At 42.8% G+C, this 15,878-nt stretch overlaps 1 protein-coding gene across 8 annotated transcripts in view; it reads right to left on the reverse strand.

Annotated features, from left to right (window-relative positions):
* TDRD7 (tudor domain containing 7) overlaps positions 1–15,878 on the reverse strand; it is a 111,837-nt gene that overhangs the window by 45,277 nt on the left and 50,682 nt on the right. For all 8 annotated transcript variants that reach the window (XM_050948217.1, XM_050948219.1, XM_050948213.1 and 5 more), the window contains 2 exons: positions 12,514–12,731; positions 1,463–2,055 (listed from right to left, as the gene is read on the reverse strand). In XM_050948217.1, the coding sequence (XP_050804174.1) occupies positions 1,463–2,055; positions 12,514–12,731 (811 nt within the window). The remainder of the gene's footprint in view (positions 1–1,462; positions 2,056–12,513; positions 12,732–15,878) is intronic.

Here is a 15,878-nt window from a genome sequence, read left to right on the forward strand (position 1 = left end):
CCACTCCATGTCCCCTTACCATGCTGCCTGAAGCACCAGTGGGCTGGCACCACAGCCATGTCATCCGGCTGGAGCCAGGCCACGCTGCCGCCACCACCACACAACACAGAGCACTGGGTCAGGCCAGGCTCGGTTCTGCAGCTGCGCTGCCCCAGGGGTTGGGCAGGACAGTCCCACGGGCCACATGTGGCCCGCAGCCCTTAGTTTGCCCACCCCTGATAAAAGGATTAGAAATTTAGTTTTGAAATTTAGTAGAAATTGGTATAATTGATCAGACTTGTATATTTTTATTAAATATATGCATAATTTGGTTCCAAATCCCTTATTATGGTACTTATTTAAATGTATGTTCTTATTACCATTACCTTTGGTCTCCCCCACCCTTCTTTCCTCCTATTGCTCACCATACCTTGTATAATTGGGTTAGTAAGCTCTTGTGAGACCGTCCTTCCCCCACCCAAAGTATCCGTAGAGTGCTTAGCACAATAGGGCCCAGATCCTGACTGGGGCTTTTGATGATTACTGGGAAATTTTTTTTATTAAATGTAAGCTTAAACTCTGCAGAAACTGACTTAGCCACAAGAGGAGTGTTGATATACCACTCTACCTAGTATCTGCTCAGTTCATCCTGAGGTGCTATGTAAAGTAATTTTCAAGGGTTTGTAACTAAACTTTTTTGGATGAAAAGTCAGCACAGTGGCTACTATATATATATATTATATATATATATATATACATACACATACACACACACACACACACACACACACACACTTCATAGATTACATTTTCTACATTCTATCACAATGTAAAGAAAACTAGTAAGTCTAACATGGGATTTCCTGACACAAAGTGGCCACTTTGCTATGTTTACGTATATAACAACAATCCTTTCTAGAACAGTGGAGCTATTTTAATGTTGGTCCTCAGTGGACTAAGACACAAATTAACATGCAATCAATTCAAAGCACTATTAAACTATTGGTATATTAAAGTGCAAATTTTAGTGCACAGTCATTGTCCTTATGTTTATATTACACTGCAGTTTTCCTTTATAGCTGAACAAATACACCTAAGCTAATGGGTAAATCACAGTTTTAAAGGTCAGATATAATAGGAAGGTGACATCTGAACAGCATGATGATGAAGAGGACAACGACAATTTAAAAACCTCACTATCCAATGGCAGCTGAACAGCCTCAGCCCTTCTCTGCTTCTTACTCTAAAACTTATGCTGGGATTAGTTTAATGAATCTTCACTGAGCTCACTTCTGTTCATTTATATAGTATTTTAAATGTGTTAGTATTGTTAATAACTATTACAGTTTGTTAGTGCAGTTTTCTATTGTTCTATTTTCTTTTGTAAAATAGCTTTTCGTGAGCCAAGTAGTGAGGAAGTTGATTGTTCAGAACGATCTCTGGATTTTAGAAAAAATGAAGAAAGTATGAAATAAAGACTTGCCTAATAACAACTTCATTAGTGTTGTTCAATTCTACTACCAATACAGATGGAGATGCTTCCGCTGGAATGATTAAAGGAGGGACCATTATATTTTCTGGATGCTGCTCTTTGGTCTTTTCCATTAACTGAGAGCACTCTTGCTCAACCATTATCTTCTGATCTTCATGGATATGGACATTATCAGTGGCATTCAGATTCTCATCAATGTACTTTTGCGGTTTAGCATAGAGGATTGCCTTTTTAGGGCTGTCACTTATCTGGTTGACAGTACATATATCAGAAAATAAGTCAAGATTATTCAGAGCATCCTCAGGAAATTTTACTTTGTATGTGTCTTCATACACCTTGGGAAGTGCATTAGCCCAAAGACCATTGGAATACTTAAACAAAATTTCTGCAACTTTCTGTTTGAAGTCAGTATTCAGAAAAGCTGATTTGGTTTCCATAACTGGCTTTAACAAAGAATCAGCTTTTGAAGAAGTAAGGTTCTGAGATGTTCTTTCATGGCCTATGCCACTCTTCACTAATTGTTGCATTTTCTTAGCAGGATAAAGGAGTACATCTGTATGCCCACCAGTGCACACTTTTTCCACCTTGAAAAAAGGAAAGCACAATGAGATATTGACCATTTGTAAGTAATCTCACCTAAATATTAAGAATGAACTATTCAAATTTACACACAGTCTTAGGAAGATATCTACAGGAATTTAAGCACGAGCTATTTTATTTTGTGCGTGCAATGATTTCCCTTAACATCTCCTTTTCCCTTTACAGGGGACACTGACCAGGAAAGCAGGACACAAGCTTTCCCAAAGTGAACACTGGATCTACTTACTGCATTAGGAGGTGCTTAAAGGCAAGTTTCCTCTTCTGTCCCTGTGATGGGCAGAACACAATCCAATCTACTCCACTCCAAAACTGATTTTCCCAGACTTGGACCCTACAGCTCATTATTTTACATGACAACAAAATCAGCACTAATCTGACCTCCTCATTGGCAGTTTTAGCAGAGATAAGGACCAACTCAAGCATGAGATATGCTCCTCTGCTCAAGAGTAGCTCTGTTCTTGGACTGACTTACTAAATCAACAAGGGCACTTTGGAGGCCTATCAAATCTACATAGTAGGGGTCTCAAAACCTCCTCAAAGCACTTCCAGGCAGCTCCAGGGCCTCTGAAATTTGTCCATTAATGACCTCTCCACTTTGTATGAGGCCCCACGCCCCTCCCCAGGGAAAGAATATTAAAATATACCAAGCCCCCATTGATGAGGGATTTGGCGGTGCATTTTTAGAGAGATTGGAGCCCACTGGTGACGCTCCTCTCTGGGGACTGACTGCTGCCACATGGAGGGGAGGCCCTACCTGTGGGACTGTTGAATGGCTCATTTTCAGAAGCTCAGAGATGTCCTATGCATCTGACAAAGTGGGTATTCACCCACAAAAGCTTACGCTCCAATACGTCTGTTAGTCATGCCACAGAAAACTGTCGCTTTTACAGATTCAGACTAACACAGCTACCCCTCTGATACTTGGGGGTGGGGGGGGCGGGAGAAGACTGTCTAGCCCAGAGAGCAACCCTGTTAATATGCACACTGGCATTTAGGGCAAGGAAAACCAGGAATATAGGGAAAAGAAGCGCCAGAGAAGAGATGGAAATGTGAACTAAGAGATACGGAAGAAGCAGAGAAAGAAAAACAGACTAAGATCAAATGTAGACAGATTAACTTGAAGGATTTAATGAGCTGTTGAATTCCCATTTGACTGAAGCAGAACCAAATTTAAAAAAAAAAAAAAAAGGATTAAAACAGAACTGGTAACCATTGCTATACTTGGGACTTTCTACAGACTCCCACTTGAAGAACCTACCATTTAAAAAAAAAAAAAAAGAATCAGTGAAAGGAATTCTCAATTCCTAATGGCTGTGACAAATATGGAAGAGCGACCATGTTGTTACTCTGCATGCTTCCTCCACTGAATGCGGAGGCTAAAGCAGCCCAGGAGAAAGCAGTGATCCCCTCATGGAGCATGCTAGGTCTCCAGAAGTGGCTTGCCCATTTCTGTGAACACCTTTTTAAGGGCAGCAGTCTTAGAGGCTGTTTTCTTTACACTTGAAGTATCCGGGAGATTTTGTACTTTATTGGAAGAATGAGGAGAATTCACACTTTTTGGAGCTCCTCTCTCATTCTGGAAGGAAGGGAAGATGGATGGAGTAAATCACAATGGAATTTGGTCTTAACTTTCAAAAGAAATGTGGTTCAGGGTTTTGGGACCTTATACATGTTTTTCTGAGGCAGTGGCTGTGGTGGCATCTTTAATTATTAGAAGCTGGAGAAAACTTGAGGGGTCATCTGTAATCTGAATAAAGTAGTACAGATGCAACACTTCGGTGTTTACATGAAAAATTCAGCATTCTTGATGGAGAGTCATCTGAATATCTTTATTTGGCTTTGTTTGAATGAGCCCAAGAATCTTGTTGGCTATGGGCAACTATGGCTCTTAGATTCATTAGTACAGCACTTTGACCCCATGGACTGCATTTTTGTGCTGTGTAGCCTGGGAATGAGAGATAGATACAGACATATACATACATCAATGCTTCTCCAAAGGTGCTTACCTAGCAGTGCTACAGGTAGGGCAGAACCCTTAGTGTGGATGTGCCAAGGCAATATACTAGAAAACCCTCCAAAGATACTAGCAAATAGCTTCTCGCTAGCGTTCAAGAGTCCTGATTATACACATATAATTGAGACAGTGTGCAGGTGTGTAACTATGGTTCTTTGAATACATTGCCTCTGTAGATCCATGCTGTAGTGGAAAGCTTTGCCAGCCTTCTAAAAAGACCCTATTTAATAATGGGCAATTCATTCTAACAAAGAAAGGTATAACACAATCCAACGGCTAGAAGTTGGAAGCTAGACAAATTCAGAAGGGAACTAAGGTGTACATTTTTAACAGTTAGTATAATTAACTAGTGGAACAATTTACCAACCGTGTATCCTCTATCACTGACATTTTTAAAATCAAGATAGGAAGTTTTTCTAACAGATCTACTCGAGGAATTATTGTAGGAACGTTCTCTGGCCTGTGTTACACAAGAGGTCAGACTAGATGAACCTAACAGTCCCTGTGGGCCTCAGAATCTATAAAAGCAATGGGGGGGGGGGGGAGAAGGATAGCTCAGTGGTTTGAGCATTGGCCTGCTAAACCCAGGGTTGTGAGTTCAATCCTTGAGGAGAGGGGCCATTTAGGGACTTGGGGGATTGGTCCTGCTTTGAGCAGGGGGTTGGACTAGATGATCTCTTGAGGTCCCTTCCAACCCTAATAATCTATGATTCTAAATTGGAGTCGCTTGAGCACTCCTTTGCAGAACACTGTTTTCAGGCCTGCAGGTATAAGACTGAACACATCCTAAGTGGTCACTAGTTTCTGCCAACTCATTCAAATATCTATTACAGAGTCCCAGCTGGGAAAGAAGGCATGGGGATCTGCACAAGTATGTATTTAAACTAATCTTCCTCATTTGAGAATGATTTCTTCAGATCCACATTCAACTTAACAGTACAGTACAAAGAAAAGGAGGACAGAGAAGTACTAATTGAAGTGTTCACAAACTTCTCTCCCAAATGAGATGCTGAATCAAGAACATGGCATGAAAGGAACTGCAAATTCCACTGTACACCACACAAAGGGCAATGCTCCATTAAGGAGGCCCTGGAATGGAGGCCTGAGGGCCTCTCCAAGAGGAACTCCAGCTCTAGCGTAACACAAGGTCCAATCCACTTGAACCAGAGTTAATCTTCATCCAAAAAACATTATCTCCAAAATCTACAGAGCGCCTAGGAAAAGCTCTGCAGGACACCTTTCCCCTTTCTTCCATTAATGATCTGGAGGATGGCATGGATTGCATCCTCAGCAAGTAGGAATAGGATACAGAGGGACCTAGACAAATTAGAGGATTGGGCCAAAAGAAACCTGATGAGGTTCAACAAAGGAGAAGTGCAGAGTCCTGCACTTAGGATGGAAGAATCCCACACACTGCTACAGATTAAGGACCGAGTGGCTGGGCAGCAGATTGCAGAAAGGGACCTAGGGGTTACAGTGGACGAGCAGCTGGATATGAGTCAGCAGTATGCCCTTGTTGCCAAGAAGGCTAATGACATTTTGGGCTGTATAAGTAGGGGCATTGCCAGGAGATCGAGGGACGTGATTGTTCCCTTTATTCTAAATATATAGAGATGGAGATGTACCTATCTCATAGAACTGGAAGGGACCCTGAAAGGTCATTGAGTTCAGCCCCCTGCCTTTGCTAGCAAGACCAAGTACTGATTATGCCACAGATCCCTAAGTGGCTCCCTTAAGGATTGAATTTACAACTCTGGCTTTAGCAGGCCAATGCTCAAACCACTGAACTATCCCTCCCCCTTCTGCATTGGTGAGGCCTCATCTGGAGTACTGTGTCCAGTTTTGGGCCCACACTACAAGAAGGATGTAGAAAAATTGGAAAGTGCCAACGGAGGGCAACAAAAATGATTAGGAGGCTGGAGCACACGACTTATGAGGAGAAGCTGAGGGATCTGGGATTTAGTCTGCAGAAGAGAAGAATGAAGGGGGATTTAATAACTACTTTCAACTACCTGAAAGCGAGTTCCAAAAAGAGTACAGATCTAGACTGTTCTCAGTGGTAGCAGGTGACAGAACAAGGAGCAATGGTCTCAAGTTGCAGTGGGGGAGGTTTAGGTTGGATATTAGGAAAAAAACTTTCACTAGGAGGGTGGAGAAGCACTGGAATGGGTTACCTAGGGAGATGGTGGAATCTCCTTCCTTTGAGGTTTTTAAGGTCAGGCTTGACAAAGCCCTGGCTGGGATGATTTAGTTGGGGCTGGTCCTGCTTTGAGCAGGGGGCTGGACTAGATACCTCCTGAGGTCTCTTCCAACCCTGATATTCTATGGAACTGTTTGGAGCAACACTCCTGATGAGCCACAGTTACTATGGTGAGGAGGGAGGGATAGCTCAGTGGTTTGAGCACTGCCCTACTATAACCCTGGGTTATGAGTTCAATCCTTGAGGGGGCCACTTAGGGATCTGGGGCAAAAAGTCAGTACTTGGTCCTGCTAGTGAAGGCAGGGGCTGGACTCGACCTATTGGGGTCCCTTCCAGTTCTAGGCGATAGGTATCTCTCCATATATAAATATTTACATCTCTTCTTTGAGATGGCATCATCATAATCTCGTTTCTGGGTTTCTAGTGAGTTATTCGACCACCAGACTAGGAAGGTGGGCTGGGAAGTACTTTAGATTTCAAGAAATGCCTTACAGATTGAGCATTTAAATTCTTACCCGTCAAGAAATGACGGATGTGTAAATGCATATACAGGAATCCAGACTGAGCAGCCTTGCAGATTTCTATGAACAAGCAGGCTCTGGGACAATAAGCTTAAGACCTTGAAGTACTAACACCCCAGTCAACTAATATTTTCAGTAAGCAGCGCTTGCCTAGTGGAAAGAGTTCCTTTTATATCAATTCCCAAAGACTACTAAAATTTCAATTGATATGCAAAATGCCTTGTGTCATATCTCAAAGAGCCTTACTGACATGTAAGGTATTAAGCCTAGCTTCCCTGGGACAAACTAGATTTTGGAAAGGGCATTAAGAGATTGTTAGTTTCATTACAGTACAGACTTGAGTCTTCAACCGACACCAGGCCTACACAGACTGTACTAAGTACTACATAAAATGAAAGACATTACCTGCCTAAAATGTTTTCCACTGCCCTGCTTCCTCTGATGTTGCCAAGGCTGTCTCAAACTAAAACTAGAAGACAATGGGCAAGTAGAAGCAGGAAGTACAGACCATTTTCTGGGCTGTTTAGCCCGGTCCCAGAGACAGACATGATAGATGAAATGTTGGAGAAAATGAAGGACCTTGCGTTTTTCATCTCAAGATTGATGAAACCCCTTCTCCTCAAACAGGAGGTCTTTCCCCTACAATTCACGGTCATGTGGAAGGTTCAAGGTTTTCAGTCAGCAGTACTGTCAGAAACAGATGATGCCACCTTACAAGGTGAAGTGTCAAACTAGGCATAGGATATGCACTACACACTCCTCAGTCACCCGGTCCTTTTACTGAGTATGAGAAAAACTATAGGCAGGCATAGGGAGCAGTTTTTCTTACAGATGAAGCTATACCTGGCCATGACAGCTTGACTTTGGGCCATATGACCATTTAGCTGGATCAAGCACATTATAAAAAGGGATAGAGCACATTTCCCTCTCTCCTTGGACTCCAGGATATCAAACAAAGCAGTTTGTATTTTCCTGCATAGCTGAAGTTTCCAGTTCCAGACTGTTATACTTTATCAACTTCTGGACTTGTCTGAAAACATCAGGTGGTGAGATAGAAGAAAACTATTTCCTCATGAGAGGCCAAAGAGGAAATAACCCTCCTCTTACCAGCAAAAAGGGAGGTGTCACATTTGCTACCCCTTCTTCCTCCTCTGAAGAAGGGCATTAGGAATACTGGTCAGAGGGGGATGATGTCACAGATGGAGCCATCTTGGTCCACTTTGCCACATCCACAGAGTGCATGGCAAAGACAATGTTTTAACTTCCTTGATAGAGAAAGACAAGTAAAGAAGAAAGAATGAGGAATACTCGTGGCACCTTAGGATATGTCTACACTACGGGATTATTCCGATTTTACAGAAACCGATATTTGGAAACAGACTGTATAAAGTCCAGTGCACGCGGCTACACTAAGCACATTAATTCAGTGGTGTGCGTCCATGTACCAAGGCTAGCATCGACTTCTGGAGTGTTGCACCGTGGGTAGCTATCCCATAGTTCCCGCAGTCTCTCCCACTCACTGGAATTCTGAGTTGAGATCCCAACGCCTGATAGGGCCAAAAATTTGTCGGGAGTGGTTATGGGTAAATGTCGTCAGTCAATCCTCCCTCCGTGAAAGCAATGGCAGACAATCATTTCGCACCCTTTTCCCTCGATTTTCTGGGCAGATGCCATAGCATGGCAACCATGGAGCCAATTCAGCCTTTTTTCACCATCACCATGTGTCTACTGAATGTTGCTAACAGACGTGGTACTGCAGTGCTACACAGCACCATCCCCTTGCCTTTTGCAAAGTTAGCAGAGACGGTTACCAGCCCTACTGCACTGTCTGCTGCTTTGCAAGTTGACAACGATGGTTACCAGTCACACTGTACTGTCTGCTGCTGTCATGGGTGCTCCTGGTCGGCCTTGGTGAGGTTGGTCAGGGGCGCATGAACAAAAATGGAAATGACTCCCCAGCTCATTCCCTTCTTTAAGTTTTGTGTAATGAAGAGTCAGTCCTGCCTAGGATATCAGGCAAGCCCTCTAAAGAACCAGAGAGGCAAACGGTCGCTCTGGGTCAGAGCCCCAGACATCCCACAGAACTGATGAACTGCATGCCATTCTAGTGCCCCTGCAACAATGCCACCCATTGCTTCCCTCCTTCCCCCATATGTGTGATGAAGTAAGAATGCAGGAACAACACTGACTTTATTGCCTCTGCAAGCAGAGATCAAATCAGGGAGGGGAGGGCAGCCTGCAGCTGCTATGATATTCCAGGCAGGAGTGAATCTCCACTAGACAAAGCTTAAAGAAGAGAATGACCTGGCAGTCATTCCCATTTTTGCCCAGGCGCCCCTGGCCGACCTCACCAAGGCCAGCCAGGAGCACTCACAGGATGATGATGACGGATACCAGTCCTACTGTACCGTCTGCCATCTGCAAGGCAAGGGAAGGGGATGCTGCTGTGTAGTGCTGCAGCACTGTGTCTGCCAGCAGCATCCAGTAGACATACGGTGTCACTGAAAAAAGGTGAGGAACTTTTTCTTTTTGCCTTCATAGGCAGTGAGGGGGGGAGGAAGACTATGACAACATATACCCTGAACCACCCACGACAAGCTTTTTGACCCTTCAAGTTTTGGGAACTCAGCCAAGAATTCAAATGGTTTTCAGAGGGTGCGGGAACTGTGGGATAGCTACAGTCGTCAGTCGCCCCTCCCTCCGTGAGTGTCCATTTCATTCTTTGGCTTTCTGGAACACTTGGCTCAGCTCCTTAAGTTTCACACAGCACTGTGTCGAGTCCCTGTTGTGGCCTCTGTCTCTCATAGCCTTGGAGATTTTTTCAAATGTTTTGGCATTTCATCTATTGGAACAGAGTTCTGATAGAACAGATTCATCTCCCCATACAAAGATGAGATTCAGTATCTCCTATATAATCCATGCTGGAGCTCTTTTTTTGATTCTGGGACTGCTTGGTCACCTGTGCTGATCAGTGCTCCAAGCTGGGCAAACAGGAAATGAAACTCAAAAGTTCACGGGGCTTTTCCTGTCTACCTGGCCAATGCATCCGAGTTCAGATTGCTGTCCAGAGCAGTCACAATGGTGCACTGTGGGATAGCTCCCGGAGGCCAATACCATTGAATTATGGCCACACTAACCCTAATTCGAAATGGCAATACGGATTTCAGCGCTACTCCCCTCGCCAAGGTGGAGTACAGATATCAATATTAAGAGCCCTTTATATCGAAGTAAAGGGCTTCGATGTGTGGACGGGTGCAGGGTTAATTTGGTTTAATGCTGCTAAATTAGAGACAAACTTGTAGTGTAGACCAGGCCTTAGAGACTAACAAATTTATTTGGCCATAAGCTTTCATGGGCTAAAACCCACTTCACTGGATGCATACAGTGGAAAATACAGTAGGAAGATATATACGCAGAGAACATGAAAAAATGAGTGTTGCCATACTAACTATAACAAGACTAATCAATTAAGATGGGCTATCATCAGCAGGAGAAAAAAAAAAACTTTTGTGGTGATAATCAGGTTGGGCCATTTCCAACAGTTGACAAGAAGGTGTGAGTAACAGTAGGGGAAAAATTAGCATGGGGAAATAGTTTTGCTTTGTGTAATGACCCATCCACTCCCAGGATTTATTCAAGCCTAATTTAATGGTGTCCAGTTTGCAAATTAATTCCAATTATGCAGTTTCTCATTGGAGTCTGATTCTGAAGTTTTTTGTTGTTGGAGTATTGCAACTTTTAAGTCTGTAATTGAGTGACCAGGGAGGTTGTAGTGTTCAACTGGTTTTTGAATATTATAGTTTTGAATATTATAGTTCTTGATGTCTGATTTGCGTTCATCTGTGTCCATTTATTATTTGGCCAATGTCCATGGCAGAAGGGCATTGCTGGCATGCGATGGCATATCACATTGGTAGATGTGCAGGTGAATGAACCTCTGATGGTGTGACTGATGTGATTCGGTCCTATGATGGTGTCCCTTGAATAGATATGTGGACAGAGTTGGCAATGGGCTTTGTTGCAAGGACAGGTTCCTGGGTTCGTGTTTTTGTTGTGCGGTTGCTGGTAAGTATTTGCCTCAGGTTGCGGGGCTGTCTGTAACCGAGGACTGGCCTGTCTCCCAAGATCTATGAGAGTGAGGGACTGTCCTTCAGGATAGGTTGCAGATCCTTCATGATGCGCTGGATAGGTTTTAGCTGGGGGCTATAGGTGATGGCTAGTGGCATTCTGTTACTTTCTTTGTTGGGCCTGTCCTGGAGTAGGTGACTTCTGGGTACTCTTCTGGCTCTGTCAATCTGTTTCTTCACTTCAGCAGGTGGGTATTGTAGTTTTAAGAATTGTTGAAAAAAATCTTGTAGGTGTTTGTCTCTGTCTGAGGGATTGGAGCAAATGTGGTTGTATCTTAGAGCTTGGCTGTAGACAATGGATCATGTGATGTGGTCTGGATGAAAGCTGGAGGCATGTAGGGAACTATAGCAGTCAGTAGGTTTCCGGTATAGACTACCACTCTGAAACCTGTCACCATGCAAGGTAAAGGAGTGTCTCCTGTTTGTTTTAAAGCTGTTATTTCATGATGTCCAATATCCACCCCACATGAGAAAGAGGACCCTATCAGAAAGGCCATACATCCATGTGTAAAAGGAAGGGCAAAGCAAAGCAGCCCTAGAAGAGGTGCCCCAAATGCCACAGAAAGAGCACTCGGAGTCCAGAGGACAACAAGAGGCCTGGGATGTCAAAGCACCTCTACTCTGAAAGCTGTCCTGACGAGCCTTACATCCTGTGCAAGAGCACAGAGACTGCCCAGAACCCAGGCAGAACATCCACAGGCTGTATTAGCATCTTCCCAGAAGGCTGCAAATATATTATATATATAAAAAACACACACAACATTTACTTGAATTTTGCCAGCTGATATATCCCAGATCCTCATGATAAGGAAAAGACGACTATTTCCCCTTAATTTATATTCTCTTGCTTCTTCTGTCATTTATTCTGTTCTCGTGTCAGAAGAGAAGGCAGAAGGCCTAAATACCTCAAGGGGAGGAAGGAGCAAGCCCAAGAAAAACATTTGAAATCAAGGGTAAAACTAAAACTCTTGCTGTTCAACTAGTGAGGCAGATCATAACTGGAGAGTGTAAAGGGAGCCACCAGACAAGCTATGCTCATATTAACAAGTCTGTTATCCCTTTGGTTACTCATTACTCTAGTTACAATGACTTTGACCATTTCAAGTATTATCATTTGCTAATTCACCCCACCCACAATATTCATCTCTTCACACTGCTTCACTGCCCTGATACACGTTGACTGTTTTTAAATTGGTTCATGGAATAAGATGTACATTTACCAGAACTATAATGTTCTAATATTATAATGATAATCAGGAGGATTAGTTGTCATGTTTATGTCCAGTGGGACTTGTCACTTCAGACAAAGCAGAGGAAAATGCTCTCTGCAAAGTTGCACTTTTCCCAAACAGAGCTAAACATTCATTCACAAATCTCCTAGTGATCAATAGCCAGAAAAGTTTAAGTATAAGAAAACATTTCCTTGAAAAAAATCTGTACCACTGCGTTTATGTTAAAGGAAAAAGCTAAATGTAAGAACTATTAGAAGAGACATTTGTCACACAGATGCTATTAAAAAAGATTGAACATTTCTATTAAAAATATTAGCAGCTTCTGTGGCAAGACCACCAAAAACTTACTGTGCAAATATGAGGCCAGTATTCAAACTGTTGGAGTAAGGCTGTATTAAGTTCCTCTTCATATATCTCTCTGTAAAACTGTGGCATCTTCGATAACCAGATACCATTGCTGTACTTATTCAAAACTTCTTTAACACGATTCTGAACTTCATTTATGTTAGAATTAGAAGGGCCAGTGGGGATGCTGTGTGTTTCTGACACTGGCTTATTCAAATTATCTGTAAAGATGGAAAAATTACAACTTTCAAGTGTCAGTTTGTTCTACAATTTCCTTTTAAAGAACAGTAGCATTTCACTTCAGAAAGGGGAACTATATAAAAAATGAGGAAGCTAGTTAAAACAGAAATTAAAAGGTATAGTTCCAAAAGCGAAATGCCTGCAAGCTGCATGGAAACTTTTTAAAAACCACCATAAAACAGAGTCTCAAGTTAAATGTTTACCCCAAATTAAAAAACATAGTAAGACAACCAAAGTGCCACAGTGGCTAAAAGTACAAAGTAAAAGAAGCCACTAGAGGCAAAAGGGCATCTTTTAAAAATTGGAAGTTAAATCCTACCGAGGAACCTAGGAAGGGGCATATACTTGACAGAGTTTAATTAGGCAGGCCAAGAAGGAATTTGAATAGCAAAAAAAATTTAAATACATCAGAATCAGGGAGTCTGCTAACAATTGGTGGGGCCACAGGATGACTGAGGTGTTAAAGGAGCACTCACGGAAGACAAGGCCATTGCAGAGAACTAAAATGAATTCTTTGCATTAATCTTCACAGCAAAGGATGTGAGGGAGATTCCCACACCTGAGCCACTCTTTTTAGGTAACAAATCTGAGGAACTGTTCCAGACTGAGGTGTCAGAGGTGGTTTTGGAAAAAACTGATAAACTAAATGGTAATAAGTCACCAGGACCAGATGGTACTCACCCAAGAGTTCTGAAGGAACTCAAATATGAAACTGCAGAATAACCAACTGTGGTATGTAACCTATCATTTAAATCATCTTCTGTACCAGGTGACCAGAGCATAGTTAATGTGATGCTAATTTAAAAAAAAGAAAAGGCTCTAGAGGTGATCCCAGCAATTACAGGCCAATAAGCCTAACTTTATTATAGTTTCAGCCAGTTTGCCTGGTGCTAAAGAATAAAAGTATCAGACACAGATAAACAAGATTTGTTGGGGGAAGAGTCAACATGGCTTTAGTAAAGGGAAATCATGCCTCACCGATCTATTAGAATTCTCTGAGAGGGTCAACAAACATGTGGACAAGGGTGATCCAACACATATACTGCACATAGATTTTCAGAAAGCCTTTGACAAGGTCCCTCACCAAAGGCTTTTAAACAAAGTAAGCAGTCTTGGTATAAGACAGAAGGTCCTCTCATGGATCAGTAACTGGTTAAAAGACAGAACACAAAGGGTAGGAATAAATGGTCAGTTTTCAGAATGGAGAGAGATAAATAGTGGTGTTCCCCAACCGATCTGTATTGGGACCAGTCTATTCAACATATTCATAAATCATCTGGGAAAACGGATAGGCAGTGAGGTGGCAAAATTGAAGACAATAAAAAATTACTCAAGATAGTTGAGTCCAAAGCAGACTGAAGAGTTACAAAGGGATCTCACAAAATTGGGTGACTGGGCAACAAAATAGCAGATGAAATTCAGTGTTGACAAATGCAAAGTAATGCACATTGGAAAACATAATCCCAACTATACATACAAATGATGGGTTCTAAAGTAGCTGTTACCACTCAGGAATGATCTTGGGGTCATTGTGGATAGTTCTCTGAAAACATCCACTCAACATGCAATGGCAGTCAAAAAGCTAACAGTGTTCTGAAGCATTAGAAAAAGGGATAGATAAGATAGGAAATATAATGCCTCTATATAAACCCATGGTACAACCACATCTTGAATACTGCGCATGCAGTTCTGGTCACCCCATCTCAAAACAAGATGTGTTAAAAATTAGAGAAAGTACAGACAAGGTCAACAAAAATGATTTGTTGTATGGAATAGCTTCCCGATGTGAAGGGAATAAAAAGAATGGGACTTTTCAGCTTGGAAAAGATGAATAAAGGATAGGATAGAGGTCCATAAAATCATGAATCACGTGGAGAAAAAAAGTGTTTATTTACTCCTCTACATAACACAAGAACTGGGGTCATCCAATTAAATCAACAGGCAGCCGGTTTAAAACAAACAAAAGGAAGAGGGGGTTACTTACCTGTAAGCAGAGGTTCTTAGAGACATGTGGTCCCTATCTATATTACACAGGTGGCTGACTTGTGAGAAGTGATCAGTGTAGCAGTGGCTGTGGGATACCAAGGGAACCAAGCAGCATCTGTCATTGCTGCGTGTTATGGTGTAGTGTACTATGCAGGTGTGGACAGAATGCCACATCGCTGCTTGACAGATGTCCTGCCAGGACAGATCTGCAAATAAGACTGAGACAGCGGCTTGCTCCCGGCTTGCACTGTTACCCTGCCAGGGAGGCAGTAGATTGGAGAGTTTGTAGCGTTCAAGGATGCACCCTGAAATCCATTTGGAGATTCACTGGGGCAAGGGGGCTTATCCCTTTGCAATGGCTACAAAAAGATTAATTTATTTCCAAAATGGGTAAGTCCTGTGGATGTAGAAGGCTAGTGAGCATCAAACATTGAGGAAGTGCAAGACTCTGTTAGCGGAGAGGTGTGCATCTTTGGATAGAATACTGCCAAGTGGATCAAGTGACTGAGGTGGAACTCAGACACCACTTTAAGAAGGAATTTGGGGTGCAGCCATAAGAACACCTAGTTCTTGTGGAATATGGGGGGAGGGGTAAGATCTGCCATCATGGTCACAAGCTCACTGACCTTCCTGGCCAAGATAATGGATACTAAGAATGCCACTTTCACGGAGAGGTGGAGAGGGAGCCTGTTGTTGGTTCAAAGGGACATCTTGTGAGGGCAGAGAGAATGAGATTAAGGTCCCATGGGGGTGTGCACCCGTGGAAAGGGGTTGAGTAACCTTTTAGGAAGTGCACAGTGGTGGGGTATGTAAATATAGATGTGCTGTCCATGTGGCTAGAAAGGTGCTAAGTGCTGCTAAATGCATGTGAAGAGAACAGAGACAGACCCAAGATCTTGAGGATGCAGTCGAGAATGATGGGAATGATCATCAGGCTCAGTGAATGGTGGTGGCCGTGGGCCCACTCTACGAATCATCTCCATTTAGCTTGGCAGCAGGTCCCAGTGGAGTCCCTCCTTACTTTGGGTGAGGATTTGCGAAACTGGGAAAGAGCACGCACTGTCTACACTTAATGCCCATCCAAATAACAGGCTGTGAGGGGAAGAGAGTCTGGACTGGGATGACTGAATCTCCCCCGATCT

The sequence above is a fragment of the Gopherus flavomarginatus genome, chromosome 3, assembly GCF_025201925.1.
Source record: "Gopherus flavomarginatus isolate rGopFla2 chromosome 3, rGopFla2.mat.asm, whole genome shotgun sequence".
NCBI classification, from domain to species: domain Eukaryota; kingdom Metazoa; phylum Chordata; order Testudines; family Testudinidae; genus Gopherus; species Gopherus flavomarginatus.